Below are 25,582 nucleotides of genomic sequence, written 5' to 3'. Positions count from 1 at the left end.
AAATCGTTTGCTCTTTTTTTTCCTGAAGCGGAGCCAAAATTTTCTCTCTTGTTTTATTTATAAAAAAATTAACTGTATTTAAAAAAAAAAACACTTAATACGAACGGGTTGCTTAGCGCTTCTTTTCACACCTCCCTGGGAGCCGCCATCTTGCGATCACTTCAAAACAAACACGAGAAAAGAAAAAGGAAATCGGTAAAAAAAACCCAGGAGATGTGCAGTTTGACCAGGGGCTGGTATTCTGCCTTAAAGCAAGTTGAAGGTAGTAAATACAAGACCCCCACTACAGCTGTAAGGAGACTGAAAACTACGAGGAGCGTTTTTTTGTTTTTTTTCACGCCTGCCTGGGAGCCGCCATCTTGTCCACCCCCAGCTGACGGAGGTAAAAGATGGCGGCTTTAGCAGCGGAACGCAGAAAATGGAGGAAGAGAGGGGGAGGAGGAAAAATTCTAAACGTCACCGTTGCCCCGTGCCTTATGATAGCTCGTATGGTGTTATACAAAAATTCTCCTATAGAGAAGTGTTTCAGGTTTCTATTTGAATTAGGTAAGTTAAAGAATATGACATATGAATTGGGTTGTTGTTTTTTTTAATATCTCTGTTTTGCTTTCAATTTCCGCGCTTCATTCGGGAGCCGCCATTTTAAAACTCTCCATTCCCTCCTAGCCCTTCTTCCTAACGGAAGGCTTATTAAAGATGGCAGGTCGGGAGTTGCCCGGATGTGGCGGTTTTTATTTACAGTACAGTACAGTATATAGTTTTTTTGTTTGTTTGTTTTTTTAATTCCCGCTGTGGGCGGGTTCGTGGCTGTGCGCTTGCGTATATTGCATTTCCGTAATTCTGCAGATAGTCTTCTATATTGCGTGCAGCATGGTCTTAAATGGTGGGTAAAATTAAGTAAGGCCCTAGGCCATCCTAGCGGAAGCCGACATTTTGTTCTTCCTTTTTCATCTTTGAATTTTAAAAAAAATTAATAGCGAGGAAAGACCCGGATGTCGGGGAAAAATAAGCCAAACGACAGAGTAGAGCAAATGATCAATGGTTTAAGTATTATTAATTATTGTTATAGTCTAACGAATATTAAAAGGCTCTTTTAAAAAAAATGTAAGTTCATATTTTCAACTTCCGAACAAAAATATTTAACTATTTTTAACATTTAAGAGCGGCAGCTTTTAGGGCCACATCTTGGCGGAAGAAGATAAAATATGATTTAATGGACAACTACGCAGAACGGAGGCGTCCATTTTCTTTTTCTGCACGTAGCAACGGTTGCTATGGTTCTCACCATTGACGCTATACTATTGAAAAACGGACATCTTGAAGGTCCTTTATACTCCCAGCTATAAAAAGAAAAAGGACGTGGAAGAAGATTAATTTTCAGTATTTTTTATTATTATTATTTTAAAAGTTGTTTATTCTCCCCCCCCCCCAAAAAAAAAATAAAAAAGCAAAACAAATCTGTGTTATAGACTGCCGACTTAAATACAATTCCTATATTTAATATATTATGTTTGCACATACAGTATTCATTTGTGTATGGGTTATGGAATTCTTTCCAGCCCTGATACATAGGTGTGTGTAGGTATGTAGTCCAGGTCCTTGTGCATGACTGACTTGGTGCAGCTTGGAATTTAACTTTTTCTTTGTCTCTAAGTCAGCTAGGTAGAGGCTGACCAAAACAGAAATTGTTAGCAAAATTGTCTAAACACTGTTGTCCAAAACTGAAACTCGTTGCCTAGTTTTTGACAGAAACTGAAAACCTGAGGATTTGTTCTGGTGCAATGTGTCTAGTTGTATTGCAGAAGGATACATAAGAATAGAATAGCCTTACTGGGTCAGACCAATGGTCCATCTAGCCAATCAAGGTTACAAGTACTTGGCAAAAATCCAAATAGTAGCAACAATCTATGCTACCGATCTAGGGCAAGCGATATCTTCCCCCATCTCTGTCTTTAGACCCCCATACACACGCCGTCATCCCTTTTACCTGTACATCTCTCAACCCCAACTGCATGCAAATTTTCCCAGTGACCCCTTTACTTACACATTATTCAACCCCAATTGCAGGTAAGCGCCCCCCCCCCCCTCTTGAGACACCTTTCGCTCAGCCCCAATTGCAGGTAAATCTTTCCCTGACGTAAATTATAAGAATAGCCTTACTGGGTCAGACCAATGGTCCATCAAGCCAAGTAGCCCGTTCTCACGGTGGCCAATTCAGTTGGCCTCCATGTCTCCTTTACTTACACATCACTCATCCCCAATTGCAGATAACCCCCTCCCCCCCCCTTCAACTCCATCTTCTCCAGTTGCTATAGTGCTCCCTTCAGTTTTTCCTTTTGCAAGCAAGTTGAGAAGATGGTGGTCTGCTCTAGAGACTGACACAGGGACCAAATCTGTTCCTGTGAATACTGTCTGATCCCATCCGCACAAGCCTCCCAAAAATGATAATAGAGTAAATTAAACCAAAATCCCAAGAAGTCACACCTTGCATGTAGTAAACACCAAAGAAATAGAAAAATCCATTTTCTATATTGTGCAAAGCAAAGATCACATATAGTAGGAAGTAGGGCAACTGCCCTCTGGCCAGAGAGAGCCCTGAGCCTGCTGGAAGCTGAAGAAGGCACAGTCTGGTAGTAGGCTTTGTGGTGCCCAGTTATGTCTAGCACCAGCTCTGGCAGGATACACATTTCAAATCTGATATATTCTAATCCTAAAATAGAAAATAAAATTATTATTTCTATCGTTTGTTGTCTCATCATTTTATTCTTCAAATCATGTTGGTCACAAGCACTAGTTTCTGTTTTCTTCTATCTTCTCTTAACTTGCTCCAGGGTCTCCTGACCATTTGACATTTTATTCTCCATGCTCGCCATCCACCTTCCATCTCTGTGTATGTATTTTTTCCCATGGTTGCATCTCCCTTCTCTGTCTCCTATACTTCCCTTTCTAGTATTTCCCCTGTGCCCATCTGTTTGCTTTCATCATCACTGTTCTATGCCTCCCTAAGTCCAGCATCTCCTGCATTCCTATTCTCCCCCATATCTAGCAATTTTCACTCCATGTCCATATACTCTCCCATGTCCAGTATAGAGAGTTGCACGGGGACAGAAATCACCGCCCATCCCCGCCAGGATCCTCTCTGTCCCCACCTGTCCCTGCCAGGATTCTCTCTGTTCCCACAAGGGATTACCTCCATCCCCGCTCGTCCCCGTAAAAAGCAGCAATTACTTCTGACAGGATCATCAATTCCACAATTTCTTTTCTGTTTGTGCTGCTGTTTTCCTTGTGGAATCTCTTTGGTGGAACCCTTTTTTTGTTTTCTGTTCAGGTAATTAACTTATAAACCCCCTCTTTTATTAAGGCTGACGTGTCCATTATATTATATGGACGAACCCTGCTTCCAAAGCCTTCCAGTCCCATGGGCTAGAAGGGGGTCCCCGTGGGAGTCCTGTAGGCCAGAGGGGGGTCCCCGTGGGTTAGGGGGGGGATTCCCACGATCCCCTTTCCCATGCAAACCTCTAGTCCGGTATTGCCCCTCTGTGTCCATATACCACCCACATGCAGTATTTCCTTTTGTGTTCCTGTCCCTGTGCTTCCATCCATGCTCACCATCTCCCCTCTTCATATATCTCCCTGTGTCCAGCTTCTCCCCTTTTATTCCCTTACACCAATATGTCTCTTGCCCTCTTTCCTCCCTCTGTCCGCTATGTTCAATATTTTACTCCTTCCTTTATCTCCTTGGTTCAACATCTGTTTTTCCCTTCTCTCTCTCTTCCCTGCTGGTCCAGCACCTTTCTAACTTCTCTCCAGCCCCTCCCGTGGGTCCAATACCTCTCTAATTCCCCTCCAGTCCCCCTCCCGTAGGTCCAAAATCTCTATCTCTTCCCTCTAGCTCCCAGGTACGGGTCTGGCATCTCTCCCTTTCCTCCAGCACTAGCCACTCCCCATATGGGTCCAGCAAACTAAACTAAACCTTAAGTTTGTATACCGCATCATCTCCGCAATTGTAGAGCTCGGCACAGTTTACAGGAACTGGAATAAAGAAGGAACTCCAAAGTAAGGATTACAGGAACTTAGTATAAAGAAGGTTTAGAGGGACTTAGTATAAAGATGAAATACCATAGAGGAGGAAGTATTACATTTTTGAGAATAGCCAAGTTTTCAAGCACTCCTTTCCGTCCAGTCCCCAGACCAGCACCTCTCTCTCCCTTCAGCTCCAGCTCTGGAGACAACCACCCACACCCCTCCTACGGGTCCAGCAGCCCCCCCCCCTTCATGGGTCCAGCAGCCCAGCAAACCCACCATAGCTAAAAATAAATAAAAGCAAAAATAAAAAAGCTACGACACCCTACCCGCAGGTTGGCCTCTCTGTGCCTTTCTCCTCTTCTGCCCCACGCTCTTCAGTACCTTTCAGGAGCTTCAGCAACAGACAAAAAAGTTTCACAGGCATGCTCTGGGGCCTTCCTTCGGCCGAGTCCCTCCTGATGTAACTTCCAGTTTTTGTGAAACCAGAAGTTACATCAGAAGGAGGGACTCGGCCAAAGGAAAGCTCTAGAGCAGGCCTGCAAAGCTTTTTCTTCCATCACTTAAGCTTCTGAAAGATACTAAAGTGCAAAAGGCAGGAGGGAAGGTGAATAGGGGCTGACCCATGGCAAGCATCTTTTTTTTTACCACGGGAGCAAGGCTTTTTACCACTCCTGCAAGTTGATAAAAAGCTTTGCACCCGTGGTAAACTTTCTGGTTCTTCCCCCTGTTGTGGATTTACCACAGGTCCCCATGTCATTCTCTAGTCTGATCCACTCTCATTATTTGTTTCTTTTTTTGCAGGTTTTTATCAGAATCCGGAGGTTTTGTGGTGCTCAGTAGTAGAGAATGAAATGGGGACAAATTTTTTCCTGTCCCCGCAGGAACTCAATTTCCCTGTCCTGTCCCTGCAAGGTTTGTCATTCCTGTAAGCTCTGCCTTAACCACACAATTCTTGAACACTTATGATTTTAAAGTGTTTGAAGCTTGTGCAAATGAGGACAGAGCTGGCAGGGATGGGAAAATGAGTTTCCACGGGGATGGGGAAAAATTTGTCCCCGTGTCATTCTCTACTCAGTAGGTTTTCAGTGGCCCTGGGATAGCTCTGTCTGAGAGAGGATGCAGACTCTGATTAAGAAATCTGCAGCTAGCAGGAAAACCCTCAGGGTACGTGTCTGGCCAGCCTGCAGTATCTCTTGTGGAGCTCGGGGTCCATTCCCCTGGAAGCTGGCTCACAATCTGACTTGAGTGTAGGCTGTTTGGCCCCTGTGGCGGTCCAGTCGGGCTGGGTGCCAGCTGTGTTTTTCCTCCTCCCTTGTTGAGTAGATCCATGGGTGTTGAGGTCTCAGTCCGAGTGGTCTTTGGGCCAGATTCACTAAGCTGACTGATCGCGTCCCAACCGGTTTGCAAGCCTGACCCAATTCACTAACCTGCCTCCCGATCCGATCCACGCCTGATCCAATCCATCTATGCAAATGAGGGGAAACGGCATGCAAAGCAGGAAGGCAGCGATTCACTTAAAAAAAAGAAGGAACACCGATTGGGCTGGCCAATCACAAAACAAGTGACTGCTGAGGACCAATCGCTCACATCCTTGCCGACTCTCCTGCTCCATGCCACCCTGAAATCCCAGCCAACTTCCCCCAAAAAACCACCCTGCTCTGCCCTAACTCTCCCGCTCTCTACCCCTTGTGCTGGCTATCTTAAGGTCGGAAAAGCAACAGGAGGTATCATTCATAAAATAATCCTTGTGGCCTATCTGCTGCTTTTTTGGATTATTTGTTTTATAACCAAGGGCTCAGTGTTGTTGACTTGTACCCAGACTTTTCTCCTAACACTGGAGGATGCCACACGCACGCAGAGTGGAGCTCACAGGTTAAAGACACTGTCACCCTTTCAAAAGCAAAGATAGCCTCATCCGTCGAGCCCTGCTCTCTGCCCCGACTCTCCTGCCCTTGCCGCCCTGACTCCGTGGTTTTATCCTGCGGGTTTAAAGTGGGGCTGCACTATGGCGTGTTCTGTTCTGTTCTAGAACACACCACAGTGCAGGTCCCTCTTTAAACCCATGGGTAAACCACGGGCTCGCACTGCAAGGAGGACGGCAGAGAGCAGGAGAGTCAGGGCGGGTTTCATGTTCTGTTCCATAGCAGCCCTGGACAGCTTTCCTCCACTCCCCTCCTAGTGCACATGAACCGGCTTTTTTAAAAGAGGCTGCAGCGAGTCCCAGTGAAGAAGGAGAGACAAGATCGGGCCCAGTTCAGCCCTTGATCATGTCTGCCTTCGCCTGCCATTACTTTGTCACCCCTCCCCCTTTGTTTTGACCTCACTTGTGCAGGAGAGCAACGCATGCATGGATTGCATGTACTGCTAACAATGATGGTCTGTGCATGCGGCACGATCGTTCTTCAGCGATCCATGGGATCGCTTGTAGGCATGTGTCCAATTTTGTAATTTGCATGGGGAGCCTTTAAGTGGATCAGTTGCTCTGCAAGACTTGGCCATGGATCAGAACCGGATCGGACAGGTAAGGGGGCTTTAATGAAGCTAGCCCTTTGTCTGGAAGTTTCAGGTAGATGGCATTTCTTTTTTTACACCCCAACCTCTGATTGCTAGGTATTGTTCATGGAAACTGGAGGTCGTGAAACACTTCTGCTCCAAACCCTGTGTCTCTTGTCTCACTACAGTTTCTGTTATTCTGCATATCATGCTACAACACATCTTGCAATTTGGGGGATATTACCTATAGTCAGGACTCCTAGATACATCTACCAGAAAGAAGATTATTGAGGTGAAAATCTAATCTTCCATTGTGGAATGTAAAACAATGAAACCCATTGGGGATTGTCGGAACTTGCCATCAGCAGCCCTCTGCTAAACCCACAGGAGATAACTATTACTCTCTGGTCTCAGAAACTGCAAGCGCAAGCTGACAACTGGGAGAGACATTTTAACAAGAACTTCTCAACAAGTGTAACACTTTTAGGTTCCTAAGTCAATGCAAATGTAGCTAAATATCCTCTTAGAGAAGGAACATTGTGAGAAAAGAAATCCTCTTGTTCGGACCTCCAGCGATCAACTCTGTACTCACTGAGCTTGTGCACAAGAGCCTCGCAAGCATACAGCCTCGCAAGCATACTTGTTTGTAGAAAACTTCAGAAGTTTTGAGTCAGCCGCACCGCACATGCGCGAGTGCCTTCCCGCCCAGCACAGAGCAAGTCTCCTCAGTTCTCATTTTTCCGCAGAGCCGAGAAGTCTGTACTTTGACACTCTGTGCTGAACTTCGTTCGCTTCGTGCCTTCTCTCACTGCGGTTTGTGTTCTTTTTAGTTGCAAATCGCTGTGTTACTTTCTTTATTTTCTATTTAAAAAAAAAAAAAAAAGACTACTATTTTATTTTTCTTTGTCAACTAACTGGCGGAGCAGGTCACATGGCTGCAGCCTGCGAGCTTCAACTTTGCAGTGGCTGTCTTCCCTCCTATGTCCCGGCCAGTCACGAGCTTCAAGAAGTGTAGCCAATGCCAGCGTGCAATTTCTCTTAGGGACCCACACCGATAGTGCCTTGGGCCTGACCATAGTCCTAAGTCATGCAAGCGCTGTGCTACTCTTCAACCTCGAGCCCTTAAACGTCGATGGGTTTTAGTGGAAAAACTCTTCAGGATAGACTATTCAGTGACACCCTTGACCTCAAGTGCTGCCTCGGTCCCACCTTCCACCGAGGGTCCTCCTGATTCCACGACTCCGACCTCGAGTCTCATTAGACCATCCTCGTTTGGATCGTCTTTGGCCTTGAGTACACCTGCTTTATCTTCACCTGAGTTTCCCTCGGGTCAGATACCTAAGCAGAAGGTTCCGGCAGTGGTCCTCTAACTCTCCAAGACCTCCAAGTCGAAGCACATCTCCACTGCCACCTTGGAGCCTTTAGCCTCAGCAAGTGGTCCGGTTTCAGACGCGGATCCACATTTGCAGGCTTCTCTCCAGACCATGTTGGAGCAGCAATTTGTTCAGTTACTGATCAAATATGGTTCTGCCTCGACTCTGCTGATTGCCCAGGCCGGATTACAGGAGGCAGTCTCCCGCAGGGTCGAATCCCCAGTGGTTTGGGATCTCAATGTTGTTCTTGCTCAGTTAATGAAGCCTCCATTTGAACCAATGTCTACAGCTCATCTGAAATATCTCACTTGGAAAGCAGTGTTTCTCATTGTCCTCACATCTGCTCGAAGAGTCAGTGAGTTGCAAGCTTTAGTTGCTGATCCATCTTTCACTGTGTTCCATCATGACAAGGTGGTCCTTCATACTCACCCTAAATTCTTACCTAAAGTGGTTTCAGAATTTCATCTCAACCAATCCATTGTACTTCCAGTGTTTTTTTCCAAAGCCTGATTCTCACCCTAAAGAATCAGCTCCTCATATTCTGGACTGTAAGCGTGCTATGGCCTTCTACTTGAAACGCACCAAACCACATACAACTACTCCTCAATTTTTTGTCTCCTTTGATCCAAACAAGTTGGGACATCCAATCTCTAAGTGTACCATCTCCAACTTGATGGCTGCTTGTATCTCTTTCTGCTATGCCCAGGCTGGACTGCATCTACAGAGTCGAGTCACAGCCCACAAAGTCAGAGCAATGGCGGCTTCAGTAGCTTTTCTCAGATCCACTCCTATTGAGGAAATTTGTAAAGCTGCCACCTGGTCCTCGGTTCATACTTTCACCTCTCATTATTGTGTGGATGTTTTCTCCAGACAGGATGGCCATTTTGGCCAGAGAGTATTGCAAAATTTATTCTCCTAAGTTGCCAATGCTCCCACCATTCCATTCTGGTTTGCTTGGAGGTCACCCATATGTGAGAATAGGCTACCTGCTTGTCTTGGGATAAAGCACCGTTACTTAGCATAACAATTGTTATCAGGGACAGCAGGCATCTATTCTCATAACCCACCCACCTCCCTTGGTTGGCTTCTTTGCAAGCTATCTGAACTGAGGAGATCTACCTTGTGCTGGGTGGGAAGGCACTCGCGCATGCGTGGTGTGGCTGACTCAAAACTTCTGAAGTTTTCTACAAGCAAGTATGCTTGCGAGGCTGTCCGCATCCAGGCTCCGTGGATGACGTCACCCATATGTGAGGATATTAATCTCCACCTAGACGATACCATCAGCAAGGACACGATTGAATTTAACAACTTCCTTACCTCTCTAGGTTTTCCCCCACCTGCCTCTTCTCCAACCCATGAAAAGGGGCACACACTAGACTTCACCAGTTTCCTTGATCTTACCGCTTTCAAAACTTCAACCGACGACACCCGTTGGGAACAAGTCCCTTGGTCTGACCACTTCTTAGGGGCTACATGTCACACCTTGAGCCCCCATCCCGTCCCTCCCACTCCATAACCTTCCGCAAAAAAACTACGAGCGATCTATTTTGGACCAAATTCCTCAATCAACTCTCTTCCAATCCTAAGCCTACAGATTCAGAATCCAATTGGCGCAACTGGATCTCCCTCTCCGAATCCACCTACCACTCCCTTGCTCCGCTATCCACTAAAACCATCTCCTACCCCCGAAAGGCCCCCTGGTACCTCCCACTTCACAGAGAACTGAAACAGAAATGTCACGCTTTGGAGCGCAAATGGAAAAAATCTAAATCCCCTTCAGATAGACAGACCTGGAGGGTCAATATTAAGCTTTACAATTCAACACTAAAAAAAGCCAGGAAGAACTTCTTTGGTGATAAGATTTCCAGATCCAACAACCAGAACAGTGCGTTGTTTAACATTTGGCGCTCCTTAACTACAAAAAAGGACCCCACCTTGCTCCCCTCGTCTCCGTCAGCCGACGCTCTAGCAAAATAAGATGCTCCTTCCCGCCTACAGTCTCCTACAACTCCCTGGTTTCCACTGACTTCAACCCTACCCTACCTGTCTCCAACCCCATTCCAGCCGACAGATCCTAGACTGTCTTTGAGCTTGTTTCCGAATCGCAAGTCTTCAAACTCTGCCTCAAACTAAAAACTTGCAATTGTACCTTGGATCCTTTCCCCTCCTACCTATTTGAGAAAATCCCTGCACAGGCCATCGCTTCCCTTACCAAACTTATAAACTCTGCCCTAATAACGGGCCTTTTCTCCCCTGAAATGGGACACATTGCTCTGACCCCTCTACTGAAAAAGACCGACCTTGATCCCTCCATACCATCCAATTACCGTCCAATAGCAAATATCCCTCTCCTAACCAAGATGTTAGAATCTATCATATCCACCCAACTCTCATCCTATTTAGAAAGATTCTCTATTCTCCTACCCCACCAATTCGGCTTCAGACCCAACTTCAGCACCGAATCCCTATTGGCCTCACTAATCTCTAAGGCTCAACAACTCCATTCTCGCAACAAATTCGCTGTTCTTCTACAATTCGACCTCTCCGCAGCTTTCGACGTCATCCATCATGATATTCTAATCTTCCAACTCTCTGAAATAGGCATAAGCTCCACAGTCCTAGATTGGTTCTCGAAATTCCTACGCTCCCGCTCTTATACCGTTAACATAAACGGTACCTCATCCTCCCCTTGGAAGCCGATATGTGGAGTCCCGCAAGGCTCACCCCTCTCTCCTATTCTTTTCAACATCTACATGTCCTCTCTGAAATTCCTTCATCTATCCCCCCTAGAAACTCTCTACACCTATGCCGACGACATCCTTATCCTCCTCAAGACCAACTCGAACCTCACTAACCTCACTGAGAACATATCCGCATGTATAATGAACCTCCAATCCTGGGCCCACTCTGTACAAATGAAATTGAATGAGTCCAAAACAAAATTACTTTGGCTCGGCCCAATATTAGACCATTTACCCACCTCCATCCCATTGCCTTCCGGCCCCACTCTTCAGCTCGAGTTTTCAAGCAAAGTCCTGGGCATCATCATAGATTCTTCTCTTTCCTTCAGTGACCACCTCAACTCCTTGGTAAAAAAAAAAAAAGCTTTTTTAGCCTTTATTTGCTGAGGAAAGTGAGATCCTGCTTTCATCAAAATCACTTTGTCATCCTTACACAATCCACCATCCTCTCCAGATTTGATTATTGCAACTCCATCTACTTAAGCCTAACTAAGAAAAACCTCCATAGACTTCAGCAGATTCAGAATGCCGCGGCTAAGCTTATTTTCGCAAAAAGCAAATTCGACCATGTCTCGCCACTCCTGTCCAAGCTTCACTGGCTTCCAGTACCCTCCAGGGTCCTCTTTAAATGTGCCTGCTTAGCCTTCAAGATCCTACACGGCATCCTTCCTCCCGTTATTCCACTCTTTTGGAATTCCTCAAACCCTAATTCCACCAGATGCTCCCAAAAATTAAAACTATCATTCCCTTCTACAAAAGGTATATCCTGTGCAGGAAAACTAGGAACATCCCTCCCCTTTAGAACCACAGAACTCTGGAACAAACTTACATCCCCGCTCAGAAATTCAAGCTCCCTCCAACTTTTCCGCAAACACCTGAAAACTTGGCTCTTTTCAAAAATGTAACACCTCCCCCTCTCTGGTACCCTGGCCCCTCTATACCCTCTTAGTTCCTATCCTTTAACCCTTCATTGGAGTTCCTTTCTATCCTAACTCTAAACCGTGCCAAGCTCTACGCTTGCGGAGATGGCGCGGTATACAAACCTAAGGTTTAGTTTAGTTTAGAATAGTTGCATGCTGTCCTGGATAACAACTGTTACGGTAAGTAACTGTGCTTTTGGGGAAGTTCTGGAGGGCTCACTATACACTATAAGGGGATTATGGTGAAATGTGTTCCTGGCACACTTTTTGTGACATTCATAGCAATTCCCCCTAAGGTGCCTTACTCAGGGCAGGATTAATTCTTCAAGGGCCCCTAGGCAAACAAGTACACTGGGCCCCCTAGCCCTGCCCTGCCCCATTTATTTACCTGTTTTCTTATTTACTTCTTTATTTCCATTTGTATGCAAACCTCAAACATCTCTGAACAAATCCCTTCTTCCTTCCCTTCCCACCTACTTGCTTAGGACTTTAACTCTGAACCTTTCCATACATATATAAAAGTGTTCAAATGCATTGTAAAGCAGTAATACTATCCGAAACATAAGTCTATATTAATAACCAAGTTTGCAACTCCTCTCAACAACCAAATCTGTATCTCCTCTGGTGTGTTCCACTCCATGTATGTTAATTTGTAACAAAACAACAAGGCAAGCTATCCACCAAAGAATCCAACGTGGAACAAAAGATCGGCAGACAATAAGGAGATTCCAATCAGGTTTATTCAAGGTGCTCCCAGGAACCATGCCTGATGCATTTCACCAAACAAGGTTAGTCAATGCTAACAGAAAAAAACATGTCTTTCATAAACACAGGACACAGAACCATCCTCACCCAGTGTGGAATAAGTAATCACAAACTAAACTCCTCCTCTTTTTTTACAAAAGCATGGAAGAGGTTTTTAGCGCTGGCTGGTGGCTGCTCTGTTCTGATGATCATAGGAATTCTTCATTGAAGCAGTGCAGAGCATTCAGCATGCTGGCTTGTGTTACAAACCGAAGGAACGGTACAGTTTAGGGGGTGAAGAAACAGTGGTGCATATCCCCAGTACTGAACAAAATATAAAGATAGCAGATGTAAATTTGAAAAAATGAGAAATAATAATAATAATAACAGCTTATATACCGCAATACCGTGAAGTTCTATGCGGTTTACAAAGATTAAGCAAAGGTACAAATTGATTGACTTTAAGAGGGGAGGATGAAAGAGGGTTAATAGGACAGGAAATCCATTTTTGAGGAGAGAGTGATCAATAGAACAAGTTAATCGCTATAAAGGGGAGAGAGAAGAGAGGATCAGTTGTCTAGATACTTTAGGAACAGGTGTGTTTTAAGACGTTTCCTAAATTCCTCATAAGTAGTGAGCGAAAGCAATTGTTCTAGGTCTTTACCCCATGATGCTGCTTGGTGCGAGAGAAGATGTTCATGGTGTTTTTTCAGTTTATAACCTCTCACTGGGGGGGAAACAAAGTTGGAATGTGAGCTTCTCTTGTGTCTGTTGGCTGAGAAGACGAAAAGGTCAGTTATATATTTAGGGGTAAGTCCGTGTAGTGCTTTGAAGCAGAAGCAGGCAAATTTAAACTTTACGCGCGCCTCCATTTGCAGTCAATGCAGCTGCCAGTAGTAGGGTGTCATGTGGTCAAACTTCCTCAGCCCAAAGATCAGTTTGACCGCTGCATTTTGCATCAATTGTAAACGCTGCATGTTCTTTTGGGAAATTGCTAAATAGGCGATGTTGCAGTAGTCAAGTAGACTCAATACGAGGGATTGGACTAGGGTTCTGAATGCCGCTGTATCGAAATAAGCTTTAATGGATCTGAGTTTCCAGAGAGTGAAATAACAAATCACTTTACAAATTAACAAATAAAAATAAAACAAAAAAATGGAAAATAAGATAATACCATTTTATTGGACTAATACATTTTTTTAATAAGCTTTCAGAGGTCAAATCCTCTTTCCTTAGGTCAGTAAAGTATACTGCTGTTACAGTATCCTTTCCTGAACTGAGGAAGGAGAATTTGGTCTCTGAAAGTTAGTCAAAAATGTATTAAAATTAATCCAGAAAAAGGATCACCATGTCTATTTCTAAACATTTATCAAAACAGCTACAATATTACTTTATCCTAAAGCAAAAAAAAATAATAATAATTTTTATCCCAGGACAAGCAGGCAGCATCACGAATGGGGTAACGTCACCGACGGAACCCTGGTACGGACCACTTTAAAAGTGCATCGCCACTTTAAGTCTTTAGAAAGTTTGCAATAGCCCGAACCGCGCATGCACGAGTGCCTTCCTGCCCGATGTAGGGCGCGTGGTCCCTCAGTTTCTTAGTTTCCACGGAGCTAAGAAGTCGTTCATCAATGGCCGTTGATATTTTTTCGCTTCCTTCCCACTCGCACGGCTTATTTTTTTACTTTTTAGTCAGTATTTGCTTTCTTTTTTTCTTTCTTTTTTATTGTTAAAAAAAAAAAAAAAATTTTACTTTTTTGCTTTTGCGAGTTCAGCCTGGCAGGGCCAGTTTCCCTCCTTGCGCCTTGACTTTAGATTTTGCCAAGGTCATTTTTCCCTCCATGTCTCGTCCTCAAACGGGTTTTAAGAAGTGCGGACGGTGTGCTCGCCCTATTTCCATCATAGATCCACAGTGTTTGGGGTCGGAGCATAGGGCTGAATCTTGCACTCGTTGTTCCTCACTCCAGAAGAGGACTCTTAAAACTCCTCTTCGGTTCTGCTATGGAAGGTGATTCAACACCAGCGCCCACGTCGGGGTCTGCACCGAAGTCGACATCGCAACATCCGACGTTGATGGATTCATCTTTGGTGTCACATGCAGTGAATAAATTGGCTAAGAAGCTTTCTCCCACCACTTCGGGCTCCCAGGTCACTTCAGCAGTGAGCCAAGTCCTGCAAACCTCGAGGAGACTCAAGAAACGATCGGCTCCTATTGCGGTGAGTGCCTTGACATCGGCCTCTGTATCGCTGGAGCGCAGATCCGCACCAACGGTACCGGTAAAAAAGCCAGCGGTAATGGTGCCTAACCATTTTGGACCCTAGGCACATGCCTACTGGGCCTACCCTTTAATCTGGCCCTGGCCTCACCGCTCTGTTGGCATGTCTGTGTGACCAGTTTATTAAAATGCTGGCCCCTCCCATGTCCAAATGGGTTTGTTTTGGATGTTTTGATTTTCAAAAATGGCCAAAAAAATAGACATCCTAAGGGTCAGATTGTCTAGACGAGTCATTAAAAAAAAAAATTGACATCTTTTTGGTTTTGAAAGGGCCATTTTACTGACCCGACTTATGGATGTCCTTGCAAAAACGTCCAAAGTCAGACTTAGATGACCTATTGAAAATGATCCTCCAAATGTGACTGAAGATGATGTATGTTAAAACTTAATTTATGGTACTGGAGCAAAATCTACAAACATAGTTTGGTACAAGTTTGTGTTTGAAGTGCTTTCAGTGTTTAATATTTGTCTTATATTGAAATAAAAAAAGTTTAGTGGCAATTTAATAGTCTTATAGTCTGTCTTTTTCTGACTTAACATTACCATTCTGAAAGCTAAAAAAATTCCAAAAAACTATAAATGCCCAGTTCCAAGGAATTTGGATAAAAGATCTTGTACCTGTGCTATTGTTTCTCTTGATGTATGCTAATATGGCTTGTTCTTTCCTTGTGGGATTTCATTTCTTATTTGCTTTATTTCTTGTTTTGTACAGTATCTTAAAAATTAATACTATTGATTTATGTAAATTAAAAAAGGAAAAAAAAATAACTGACGTTGTAGTTTATTCTTTTGAACCTATATCTATCTTTATACATATAAATGGCTGCACAGGGTTGATTTTAGAGGTGCACAACTGAACAGACACTTTTTTAACCTCAATCTGACTACTGAGTACCCTGTTCCTTGTGGTTGCACTGGGTGTTACTGGTGCTAAAGATCTCCTTGGTTATACATAAACCTGCATCTGAAGGAAACCACAGAGGCAAGAAAGCATGCATCTGCAAAACAAAAAGCAAACAGTAAAAAATGCCTTTATGAAAAAGAGCAGAGACAAATAACATGCAGATTTACCACACTTTGCAAACCCTTCAGTTTCATATGCTCAAGCATCAGCTTTACTTTTTTTTTTTTTTTTTCAAAAGAGTTCCACTAGTGCAATGGTTCTTAACCTGGGGTCCAGGGGGGTCTATGGATGGGTTTCAGGAGGTCCGTGAGGGTCAGCTAAAAATTAACATTCACTATATAGCCTGGTGCCGTATTTTTCTCACAGATAACAAGAGAGTAGATGTAGTAATAGTAGATCTGTTTTAATTTGCACAAGAGGATTGTATTTCATAATTATGAGTGGCCATTACTTTTTGCATAAAAAGGGGTGTTTGTTTTTAGATTGTTTACTTTAAAATTTAATAATACTTTTTGTATGTCATATGTATAAAACAATCAAATCTCAATAAATAAAATACATTATATTCATTCCATGCAAAGTTGTATTTATGTGAATATTTCTGGGGAAGGGGGTTTCATCAGATTCTTAAAGGGGTTTGTGACTCAAAAAAGGTTAAGAATCACTGCAGTAATGTGTAACAATCATCTGAAAAGGCCACTGCATAATGGTGCAGGAACAGTGGCAGTCTGTTTAAAGACTTCTTCCAGTGTCATCTGTCTAATTAACAAAGGTTTCTTTCAGTAGTCTTTGATCGAGTAGAAGTTTTTTCACCAAAATTTTGAGATATTTAACACTACAGCACTTCTTACATTTCTGCAGCCAACTTATATTCGCATTCACCGTCTATGTTAAGTTCTGCTTCCCAATGTTGTAAAAAACTAGCCTTTAAATAGGCCCAGTGAAAGTTCATGTACCCTGCTATTTACCTGTGGATTACCCCTGTTGCAGTTTACAAGAGAAGCAAGAAAGTTGGACTCTTTTGGTAAATTCATTTTCCAATCATCCAAACTCCTTAACAGAATAATGAACTACCAGTTTTACATGTCCATTTACTTCAAATCTTTATTAAAACAATTGTCTGAATCTAAGGAATTTCTACCTCCAGATAACTTAAAAACAATTTCAACTATCTAATAATTTGTTTACTACTAAAAAGTACATGGCTAGAGTAACTTTTGATGCCTTTGATATGTCTTTGTATTGTATTCAACAGAAAAGGAAATGCATTTCTGGTTTTATTGCTCCAATGTTGAAGTATTTGCTATAGTTGGTGGGGATCCCCAAGCACTGCCAGCTGAGGACCTGCTCCAAAGGTGGCCAGAACTCCTAAGCATAGCAGTCTGGCAGCATCCTTGAGCCACTCAGGTGCCAGCATCTGTGGCTTAGTGACGTTTCTGCCTGCCAAGCTTGGTAAAAATTTTTTGGCAACCTTCAGAGGAATTCTTCAGCTGACATAGACTCATAGCTGGGTCCTCATAGCTGGAGTATTTATATTTTATATTTACATTAGAGGCTCTGGCAAAGACCAATTTACAACGTATGGTACCTGATGTCTCTGTGAATGTTTTCTTCGTGGGAGAGCTCAAGATGTTTCATTATATCCTGTTAACATTTATTGACGGGGGGAGATGTAGGGGGAGACAGAGGAAGTCTTACTACTGGGTCCTGGGGGATTGTGAAGTGTGTAGGGGCAAAATCAAAACAAATGTCTAAGTCCATTTTGGGCCTAGGGCGTTAGTTGCCCAAAATCGGCAGCGTCCAAAGTCTGTTCTCGAAAAATACGTCCAAAATTTTTTTTCGAAAATCACCTACTTCCATATCCAGCCATTTGATCATCAAGACCACTAGTACATCTGTCTTTATACTACATTCTCATCCAAAACATCGTCCAAGTTCCAAATGCCTAGAACAAGACCTTTTGGATGTATGAGAGGCCAGCAAAGTGATGGACTGTCCACCCAGCCATGGCAATAGAGTAGTGTGGCACCTTACAGGGCACTGCTGTGAACTTCACAAAAAAGGTACCAGCTCTATATTTCACAACTCCCTTGCAGGTCATGGTGAGCCCCCCCAAGCCTACTATACCCACCTGTCTACAACCCCAATAGCCCTTATGGCTGCAGTTGCCAACTCTATGGCAGTAAAGTAGGGTTTTGGTGGACTCATATTTTTCACCATGAATGCAGTGGTAGAGTGGCTTTATGGTTTACTAGCACACACTCCAGACTACTTAAGCCACCTCTGTGCAGCTCTACTAGGCTTTCCTAAGCCAGGTGCTGATGTTCTGGAGGCCATCACCAACAAACTGAACACATTTTTTGCGTCTGTTTTACTGAAGAGGATATATGCAACATACCGGAAGCCGACAGGCTATACGTGGGAAATGAAGATGGGAAACTGACAGGGTTGACGGTCAGTCTAGAAGAGGTATGCCGGCAGATTGATAGGCTTAAAAATGATAAATCCCCGGGACCGGATGGCATCCATCCGAGGGTAATCAAGGAACTGAAAGGAACTATAGCTGAACTGCTTCAACTGATAGCCAATCTGTCGATCAAATCGGGAAGGGTTCCGAATTTTACAACGATCTTCAAAAAAGGTGCGAGGGGTGATCTGGGAAACTACAGACTGGTGAGTCTGACCTCGGTACCAGGAAAGATGGTAGAGGCACTGATAAAGGACTGCATCATTGAGCACCTTGACGGACACGATCTGATGAGGACCAGCCAGCATGGCTTCAGCAGAGGAAGATCTTGCTTGACGAACTTGCTGCACTTCTTTGAGGGAGTAAACAGGCAAGGGAGTAAATAGACAAGGGTGACCCGGTCGACACTGTGTATCTGGATTTTCAGAAGGCTTTTGACAAGGTTCCGCATGAATGACTACTTCAAAAAATTGCGAGCCATAGAATCAAGGGTGAAATACGTGGATTAAAAATTGGCTGGCGGATAGGAAACAGAGAGTGGGAGTAAATCGACAATACTCGGACTGGAAAAGTGTCACCAGTGGAGTGCCGCAGGGTTCGGTGCTTGGACCCATGCTCTTCAACATATTTATAAACGATCTGGAAATGGTACGATGAGCGAGGTGATTAAATTTGCGGACGATACAAAGTTATTCAGAGTAGTGAAGACACAGGAGGATTGCAAACATCTGCAACGTGAAATAAACACGCTCTAGAAATGGGCCACGACATGGCAGATGAGGTTCAACGTGGCTAAGTATAGGGTGATGCATGTCGGTAACAAAAATCTTATACACGAATACAGGATGTCTGGGCGGTACTTGGAGAGACCCCCAAGGAAAGAGACTTGGGAGTACTGGTCGACAAGTCAATGAAGCCGTCCGCGCAATGCGCAGCAGTGAAAAGGGCAAACAAAATGCTAGGAATGATTAAGAAGGGGATCACGAATAGATCGGAGAAGGTTATCATGCCACTGTACTGGGCCATGGTACGCCCTCACCTGGAATACTATGTCCAGCACTGGTTGCCATACATGAAGAAGGACACGGTACTACTCGAAAGGGTCCAGAGAAGAGCAACTAAAATGGTAAAGGGGCTGGAGGAGTTGCCGTACAGTGAGAGAGTAGAGAAACTGGCCTCTTCTCCCTTGAAAAGAGGAGACTGAGAGGGAACATGATAGAAACATTCAAGATAATGAAGGAAATAGACTTAGTAGATAAAGACAAGTTGTTCACTCTCTCCAAGGTAGGGAGAACGAGAGGGCACTCTCTAAAGTTAAAAGGGAATAGATTCCATACAAACTTAAGGAAGAAGTTCTTCACCTAGAGAGTGGTGGAAAACTGGAACGCTCTTCCGGAGGCTGTTATAGGGGAAAACACCCTCCAGGGATTTAAGACAAAGTTAAACTAAACTAAACCTTAAGTTTGTATACCACATCATCTCCATAAAGATAGAGCTCGGTATGGTTTACAGGTAATTCAATAAATGAGGAAAGGACATAATACGAAATTAGAGGTTATGAAGAGGATAGCTAGCTTTACATTTTAAATAGATAGCTTTACGTTTTGGAGAAAAGCCAGGTTTTCTGATGCTTTCGGAATAATTGGAATGAGCCTAGGTTCCGCAGCAGGGCAGGGAGGTTATTCCAAAGCTCAGTGAATTTGGAAAAAAGGGATTTCCCTAATTTACCTGCATACATGACGCCTTTTTTATTCTGATGCATATTCTTACATGTGAGTGACGTCATCCACGGAGCCCCCATATGGACAGCTTTAAAAGTGCATTTCTACTTTAAGAACTTAAGAAAGTTTGTGAACTGCCCGCAGTGCGCATGCGTGAGTGCCTTCCACCCAATGCAGGCTCGTGGTACCTCAGTTCTTAGTTTTCCTTGGAACTAAGAAGTCGTGTTTTTGAACGCTGTTCATATTTTGTGTATTTTGCCTTCCTGCTCACATGTTATTCTTTTCTTTTAATTTTGAAGTTTACTTATTTTTTAAAAAAAATAATAAGCTAGGAATTTTTTTTTCTCTCTTTTTGCCTCGCAGGCTTCGCCCGATGAGGGCTTTTCTTTTCCTCAGCCATTTAGTTTGATTTGGCTGAGGCGCTCTTTCCGTCAATGTCCTGGCCATTAATGGGTTTTAAAAAGTGCTGCAGGTGCCAAAGGCAAATTTCCATTACTGACCCTCACAATTGGTGCTTGCAGTGCCTTGGCCTGGAGCACCATGTAGAATCTTGTGCTTTGTGTTCTACCCTGCAGAAACATTCCATCAAGAGCCGGAAACTTCAATAAGAAAACTTGTTTGGCACCACATGGACACAGAGAAGATGTCACAACCTTCGATGTCAAAGGCATCAACATCAACACCGGTGTCGGAAGATATCTCTCCGTCTGGTAAGCCAGCTAAGAAGCCGCCAGCTTCCCAACTGGTGACGCAGGTCACCCTTGCATTGAGTCCCTTGATGCCAACCAAGCGATGACCTCTCTTGTACCTTGCCTCTCCTACATCAAGGTGTGCATCGTCTTTGAGGTCACCTTCTCCAAGGCAAAATGTGTCACCAATAGTACCAACAGAAAGGCCAAAGTTACTGGTGCTTTCATTCTGTGAAGAGCTTGATGTGCTTTTCCAAGTGAGCAATATGTTTAAACTCCTAACCCTGACAAATTTGGACATCACCTGTACCAAAATTCCATGCTAGCAAATAAGAGTTCTAAATTATAATTTCTATATTTCCTGCTATATAAAGCACTTTGTTAAGAAATTGCCTTCTTTTGATAGATACATTCTCCACAACATTTGCAGGAATTTCATCATATCTCTTGCACCCTTGCCCTAGCTAGAAGATATATGGCAAGATCTGCTTATGATGCGTTTGAATTATCTTTCAGAGCATCAGCTATGTCAGTAGCAATGAGATGTCTTGCATGGCTACGAGTCTCAGATATGGACATCAATCTTCAGGACGGATTAGCGAACATTCCTTGTGGAAGATGAGCTATTTGGTGACTATTGAAAATGCCACACAAAAGCTTACTGATCATGAGAAACATTGAGATGCTTTGGTTAAATCCAAGCCTAAGTCTTCAACTTCTAAATCTTTTAAGCCACCTTCTTCATATCAAAGGTGTTTTTCTTCAAAACCAGCTGCTCTTCCTAGACCGCAGCAGAAAAAGCAAAAACAACAGCGCCCTCAGAAATCTCAATCAGCAGCTCCGCAAAAGCCTGCTCAAGTCTTTTTTACGGGCTTCTAGAGAACATAGCCACTGTTCCTATTTCTCAGCCTCTTCCTCAACCAATCGGAGGTCGGCTCCAGCTGTATTATCCCCATTGGGAACTGATAACCACAGACCGCTGGGTGCTAAAAATCATTCAAGAGGGATACTCTCTTCACTTCATCAATATGCCTCCAGATCATCCGCCAAGAGAGTCTTTTTTCAACCTCAGTGGTTGACCTTTCTTTGGGAGATAGAATCCCTTCCTGCTTCTCAGTGCTATAGAGCAGTGTTTTTCAACCTTTTTTGGGCAAAGGCACACTTGTTTCATGAAAAAAATCACGAGGCACACCACCATTAGAAAATGTTAAAAAATTTAACTCTCTGCCTATATTGACTATATATAAAGTAATTCTCTTGAATAGGAATCAAATAAACACAAAGAAAGTATTTTATAATTACTTTATTACAAAATAAAAATTATAAAAATTATAAAATACTTTATTCAGTGCGAAACCTGGGCCTGTTTGGCTGAACACAAAGCTGATATTCTGGCTGGAATCGAAGAAAGACACACACGTAGCTCTTCGTCAACAGCTCTCAGTCTCTCTCTGTATTTGGTTTTTATAGCATACAAAAATAGACAAATATACCCTCCATCCTTTTTATTAAACCACAATAGCAGTTTTTAGCGCAGGGAGCTGCGCTGAATGTCCAGCGCTGCTCTTGACGCTCATAGGCTCCCTGCGCTAAAAACCACTATTGCGGTTTAGTAAAAGGTGACCATATTGTAAAATATAGACAGCAGATATAAATTCAGAACTGTGCATAGTAAGTGAAGGGAAGTTTTCATCTCTGGGAATTTACCCAGTTAACTATTAAGTTATTTGGGCAAATTCCTTTGAAAACTGTGGTAATACTGCCTCCACTTTGCTAAATTTAAAATAAAATCATTTTTCCTACCTTGTCTGGTGATTTCTGGTTGCACTTTCTTCTTCTGACTGTGCATCCAATCTTTCTTCCCTTCTATCAGCCAGTATGCTTTCTTTCCTCCACACCTCATTCCCTCCCCCAACTTTTTCTTCCTCTCTCCCTGACCTTTCTTTCTTTCTTTCTTTTTTTCTGTTTCTCTTCTTTCCTTCTGTTTCCCTGCCTGCCCCCTTTCTTTCTTTCTCCCTGCCGTTCCCCAAGCCACTGCCGCTGCCATCGGGGAACAGGACCCACCAATGGATAACAGGCCCCAAAGCCGACTCCGACGCATGCTCTCCCTGACGTCAATTCTGCAATCGGAGAGGAAGTTCCGCCCAGCCAGGCAGCGATTGGCTGGCCCGAACTTCCTCTCCGACTGCAGAATTAACGTCGGGGAGAAGAAGACTTATCGGCTCGATAGATTAGATCGCCAAGACAAAGTGAGTCCTGGGTGATCGACTCACTTTGCCTTGGCGAGCTACTGGCGCCCCTGCCTCGGGCCCCCTGTCAGCTCCGGGCCCGGCGGCACACCAGGCAACATCTCGCGGCACACTAGTGTGCCGCGGAACAGCGGTTGAAAAACACTGCTATAGAGGTTCTACCTGTGCAGAGAAACCGTGGATTTTACTTCCGGTATTTTCTCATCCCAAAGAAGACGGGAGGTCTGCATCCAATCTTAGACCTCAATGGCCTCAACAGATTTCTAGTGAAGGAAAAGTTTTGGATGTTGTCCCTGAAAACTTTATATCCCCTGTTAGATCACAAAGATTGGCTCTGCTCTCTAGATCTCCAAGAGGCTTATACTCACATTCCAATAAATCCGTTCTCCAGGAAATTCCTCAGATTTCAGGTGGCACAGCACCATTATCAATACAAGGTTCTGCGAGAACTGACAGCAGCCATTCCGGGAGCAGCGCGGGGCCAGGCTGGAGTACAAAAAGCTTGCTCCTGCCTTGTGTGCCGCTGGCCCCAAGATAATGAGGCAGCCATCCAGCGAGGGAGGGGCAGGAGCGCTGAAAGGTCACTCCTGCTGATACATCGCTGCACCACCAGGATTTAAGGGGGATTTAAAAAGGTACGGGGGGGGGGTGTAAAAAAATTGTTAGCTGGGATGGATCCCTCCTGTCCAGGCCTACCACTATACCACCAGAGGGGGGGGGGACAGGGTGCAGAGCCTGGCAAGGAGTGTGGGATTGGGTACAGAGCCTGGTATATTTTATTAAATATATTAGTACACCATTTGGCTCAGAATTTTTTTTTTTCTTGTTTTCCTCCTCTAAACCTGAGTGCATCTTATGATCAGGTGCATCTTATAGTACAAAAAATACAGTATATAGTTAAAATAAATCTCAATTCACAGATAGCAGTTATGCTCTTTGTAGTTTCTGGTTCTGATATCTCGATGGTCCAGTTGAGGCAGGCTGCTGTAGGTTTTTCTTTCAGTTGTCCAGGAGGAAGGTGAGATGTAAATATAGATCTAGCACAAATCACAGGACATAAGGAAAACTGATTGTAATATGAAGAGAAGTTCAATTTTTCCTTTCTCCAGACAAAATAAATGAAAGAAGTTTTAAATAATACTGAGGATTTGTGCCCTGACATAGATTGAACAAAAGCCTTTAAAAGTTGTAAGTAAACAAAAAGCGTAGTATTTAATTTGAGTTATAGGAGCCTGATGTGAACACAGCCACCTCCAGCTGCTTCCCTCTATGCACAGTTAGCTCATGCATAAAATGTGTTCCTACATAGGACACACACAAAACTGTGTGCAAAGCCTACTACATTTGATTGTATTGAACCCGGAGAGAGTAATGGATACATCCAGCAGTAAAAATCCCAAAAAAGTCCCAGGCAATCCTTGTTTGTGAACAAGTGGGACCTTCCACTTGTATAACCAAAATGGGGGGAATTTCCTGTCTTTGATGGCCACAAACTAGTTAGTTTTCAGGATATCTCTAATACTACTACTACTATTTATAAATATACATTAGACAGATTTACATATAATTGTACTGTAGTGCTCATACAGATTTCTCACCAGAGATTCATTATCTGCCATCATGTTCTTTTTCTGGGTCAAATAGCTGGACAAGGACATTTTGTTTTATTTTTTAGTTAATCTTAAAACAGGTTTCCTCATTTTTGCCCATGCATGCTTTTAAGTACTTCCGGTGCCTCATTGCTGCAGTTTGGACAGGCTGGGGTTAAGTCTGTTCTGCAGGGTTGTACTTTAGTAATGCAAAGGGGAAGTCTGCCCTATGGTAATCTAGCAATCTATCAACAGAGAAGTCTGTGTGGTTTCAAAGCCTCTCCCACTACTGCCCTAACCAGGAAGTTGACAGTTTTTTTGTGCAGCTCACGCTTAAGTGCTTTTTAAATATTTTTAATGTGTTCCGTGCCTTCCTTATGGTATTATAATCTAGTTCCTTATCACTACAGAGCCTGAGGGACATGAAACTGCTTTGGGCTGATGAGCAGGCCCTGCTGCATGTGGCAGGAAGCTGCTGTCTCTGCATTCTTCTTGTCAGCACTGGAGTTTTCGATGGTGTGGCTACTGAAGTGGGCTATGGAAATTATGCTGAAGAAGTTGTGGCCTGGCTACCAGCATTTGTGGCTATGCCCTTCAATTGCTCCATTAATATTGGGTATGTACTTCTGGGTATCTTTTGGTTACAAAGATGGCACAAGACACAAAGGCCAAAAGATTTCCGCAGGATGTATATGAAGGATGTCTTTGCACTGATGGCCATCATATATGGTCCTGTCCAGTGGGCTAGGCTATGGACTCAGAGCCACAGAACTGCAGTTCTGGACCAGTGGTTCACCTTGCCTATCTTTGCCTGGGTGCCTGTGTGGTGTAAGTCAATCATAGATGGGTGGAAGCCATTGAACATCTTGCTGATTGAGGGGCTGTCAGTAGCCAGTTACTTCCTCTGCCTGTTGCATAGCCGTGGCTTTGAAGTAGCCCTAGGCTGCCATGTGCTAAGTGCTTTTCTAAGTGCCCTGCGGGTCCAGCGGCAGTATGGAGACTCCAACTCCTGGAGATACCTCTGGATCACCTTGCTGAACTGCTTTGGCTTCATTACCTTGAAACTACTTGACCACTGGCTGACCCAATGGCTCCTGTTTCGGGGGCTCACAGGCCACTTCTGGTCAAAAGTATGCGATATCATGCAGTTCCACTATGCCTTCCGCTTTTTTGAACATGTGGAACAGTGCAGAGTTCTCCAAGTTCAGACATAAAATGTGCCAAGTCACCTCTACAAAGGATTATTTTGGCCAGTTTTATACAGATTGGGTTTAATGGACTCTTTAAAATCACAAAAGTAATTAAGATTACATGCAATCAGTGACTCATAAAAACAGATTAAATATTCTTTCAAAATTATTGCTAATATATGAATAAAAGTTGTATT

At 43.7% G+C, this 25,582-nt stretch overlaps 1 protein-coding gene across 1 annotated transcript; it reads left to right on the top strand.

Moving 5' to 3' along the window:
• Positions 1–145: 145 nt before the first annotated feature.
• TMEM187 (transmembrane protein 187) lies at positions 146–25,582 on the top strand. Its single transcript, XM_033922436.1, has 2 exons — positions 146–546; positions 24,606–25,582. Exon 2 carries the CDS (start codon positions 24,618–24,620, stop codon positions 25,407–25,409), a length of 792 nt encoding a protein of 263 aa, XP_033778327.1. The 5' UTR covers positions 146–546; positions 24,606–24,617; the 3' UTR covers positions 25,410–25,582.

The sequence above is a fragment of the Geotrypetes seraphini genome, chromosome 1 (assembly GCF_902459505.1).
Source record: "Geotrypetes seraphini chromosome 1, aGeoSer1.1, whole genome shotgun sequence".
NCBI lineage: Eukaryota > Metazoa > Chordata > Amphibia > Gymnophiona > Dermophiidae > Geotrypetes > Geotrypetes seraphini.
The sequence above is the reverse complement of the archived record's forward strand: the minus strand, read 5'-3'. Positions and strand labels throughout refer to the sequence as shown.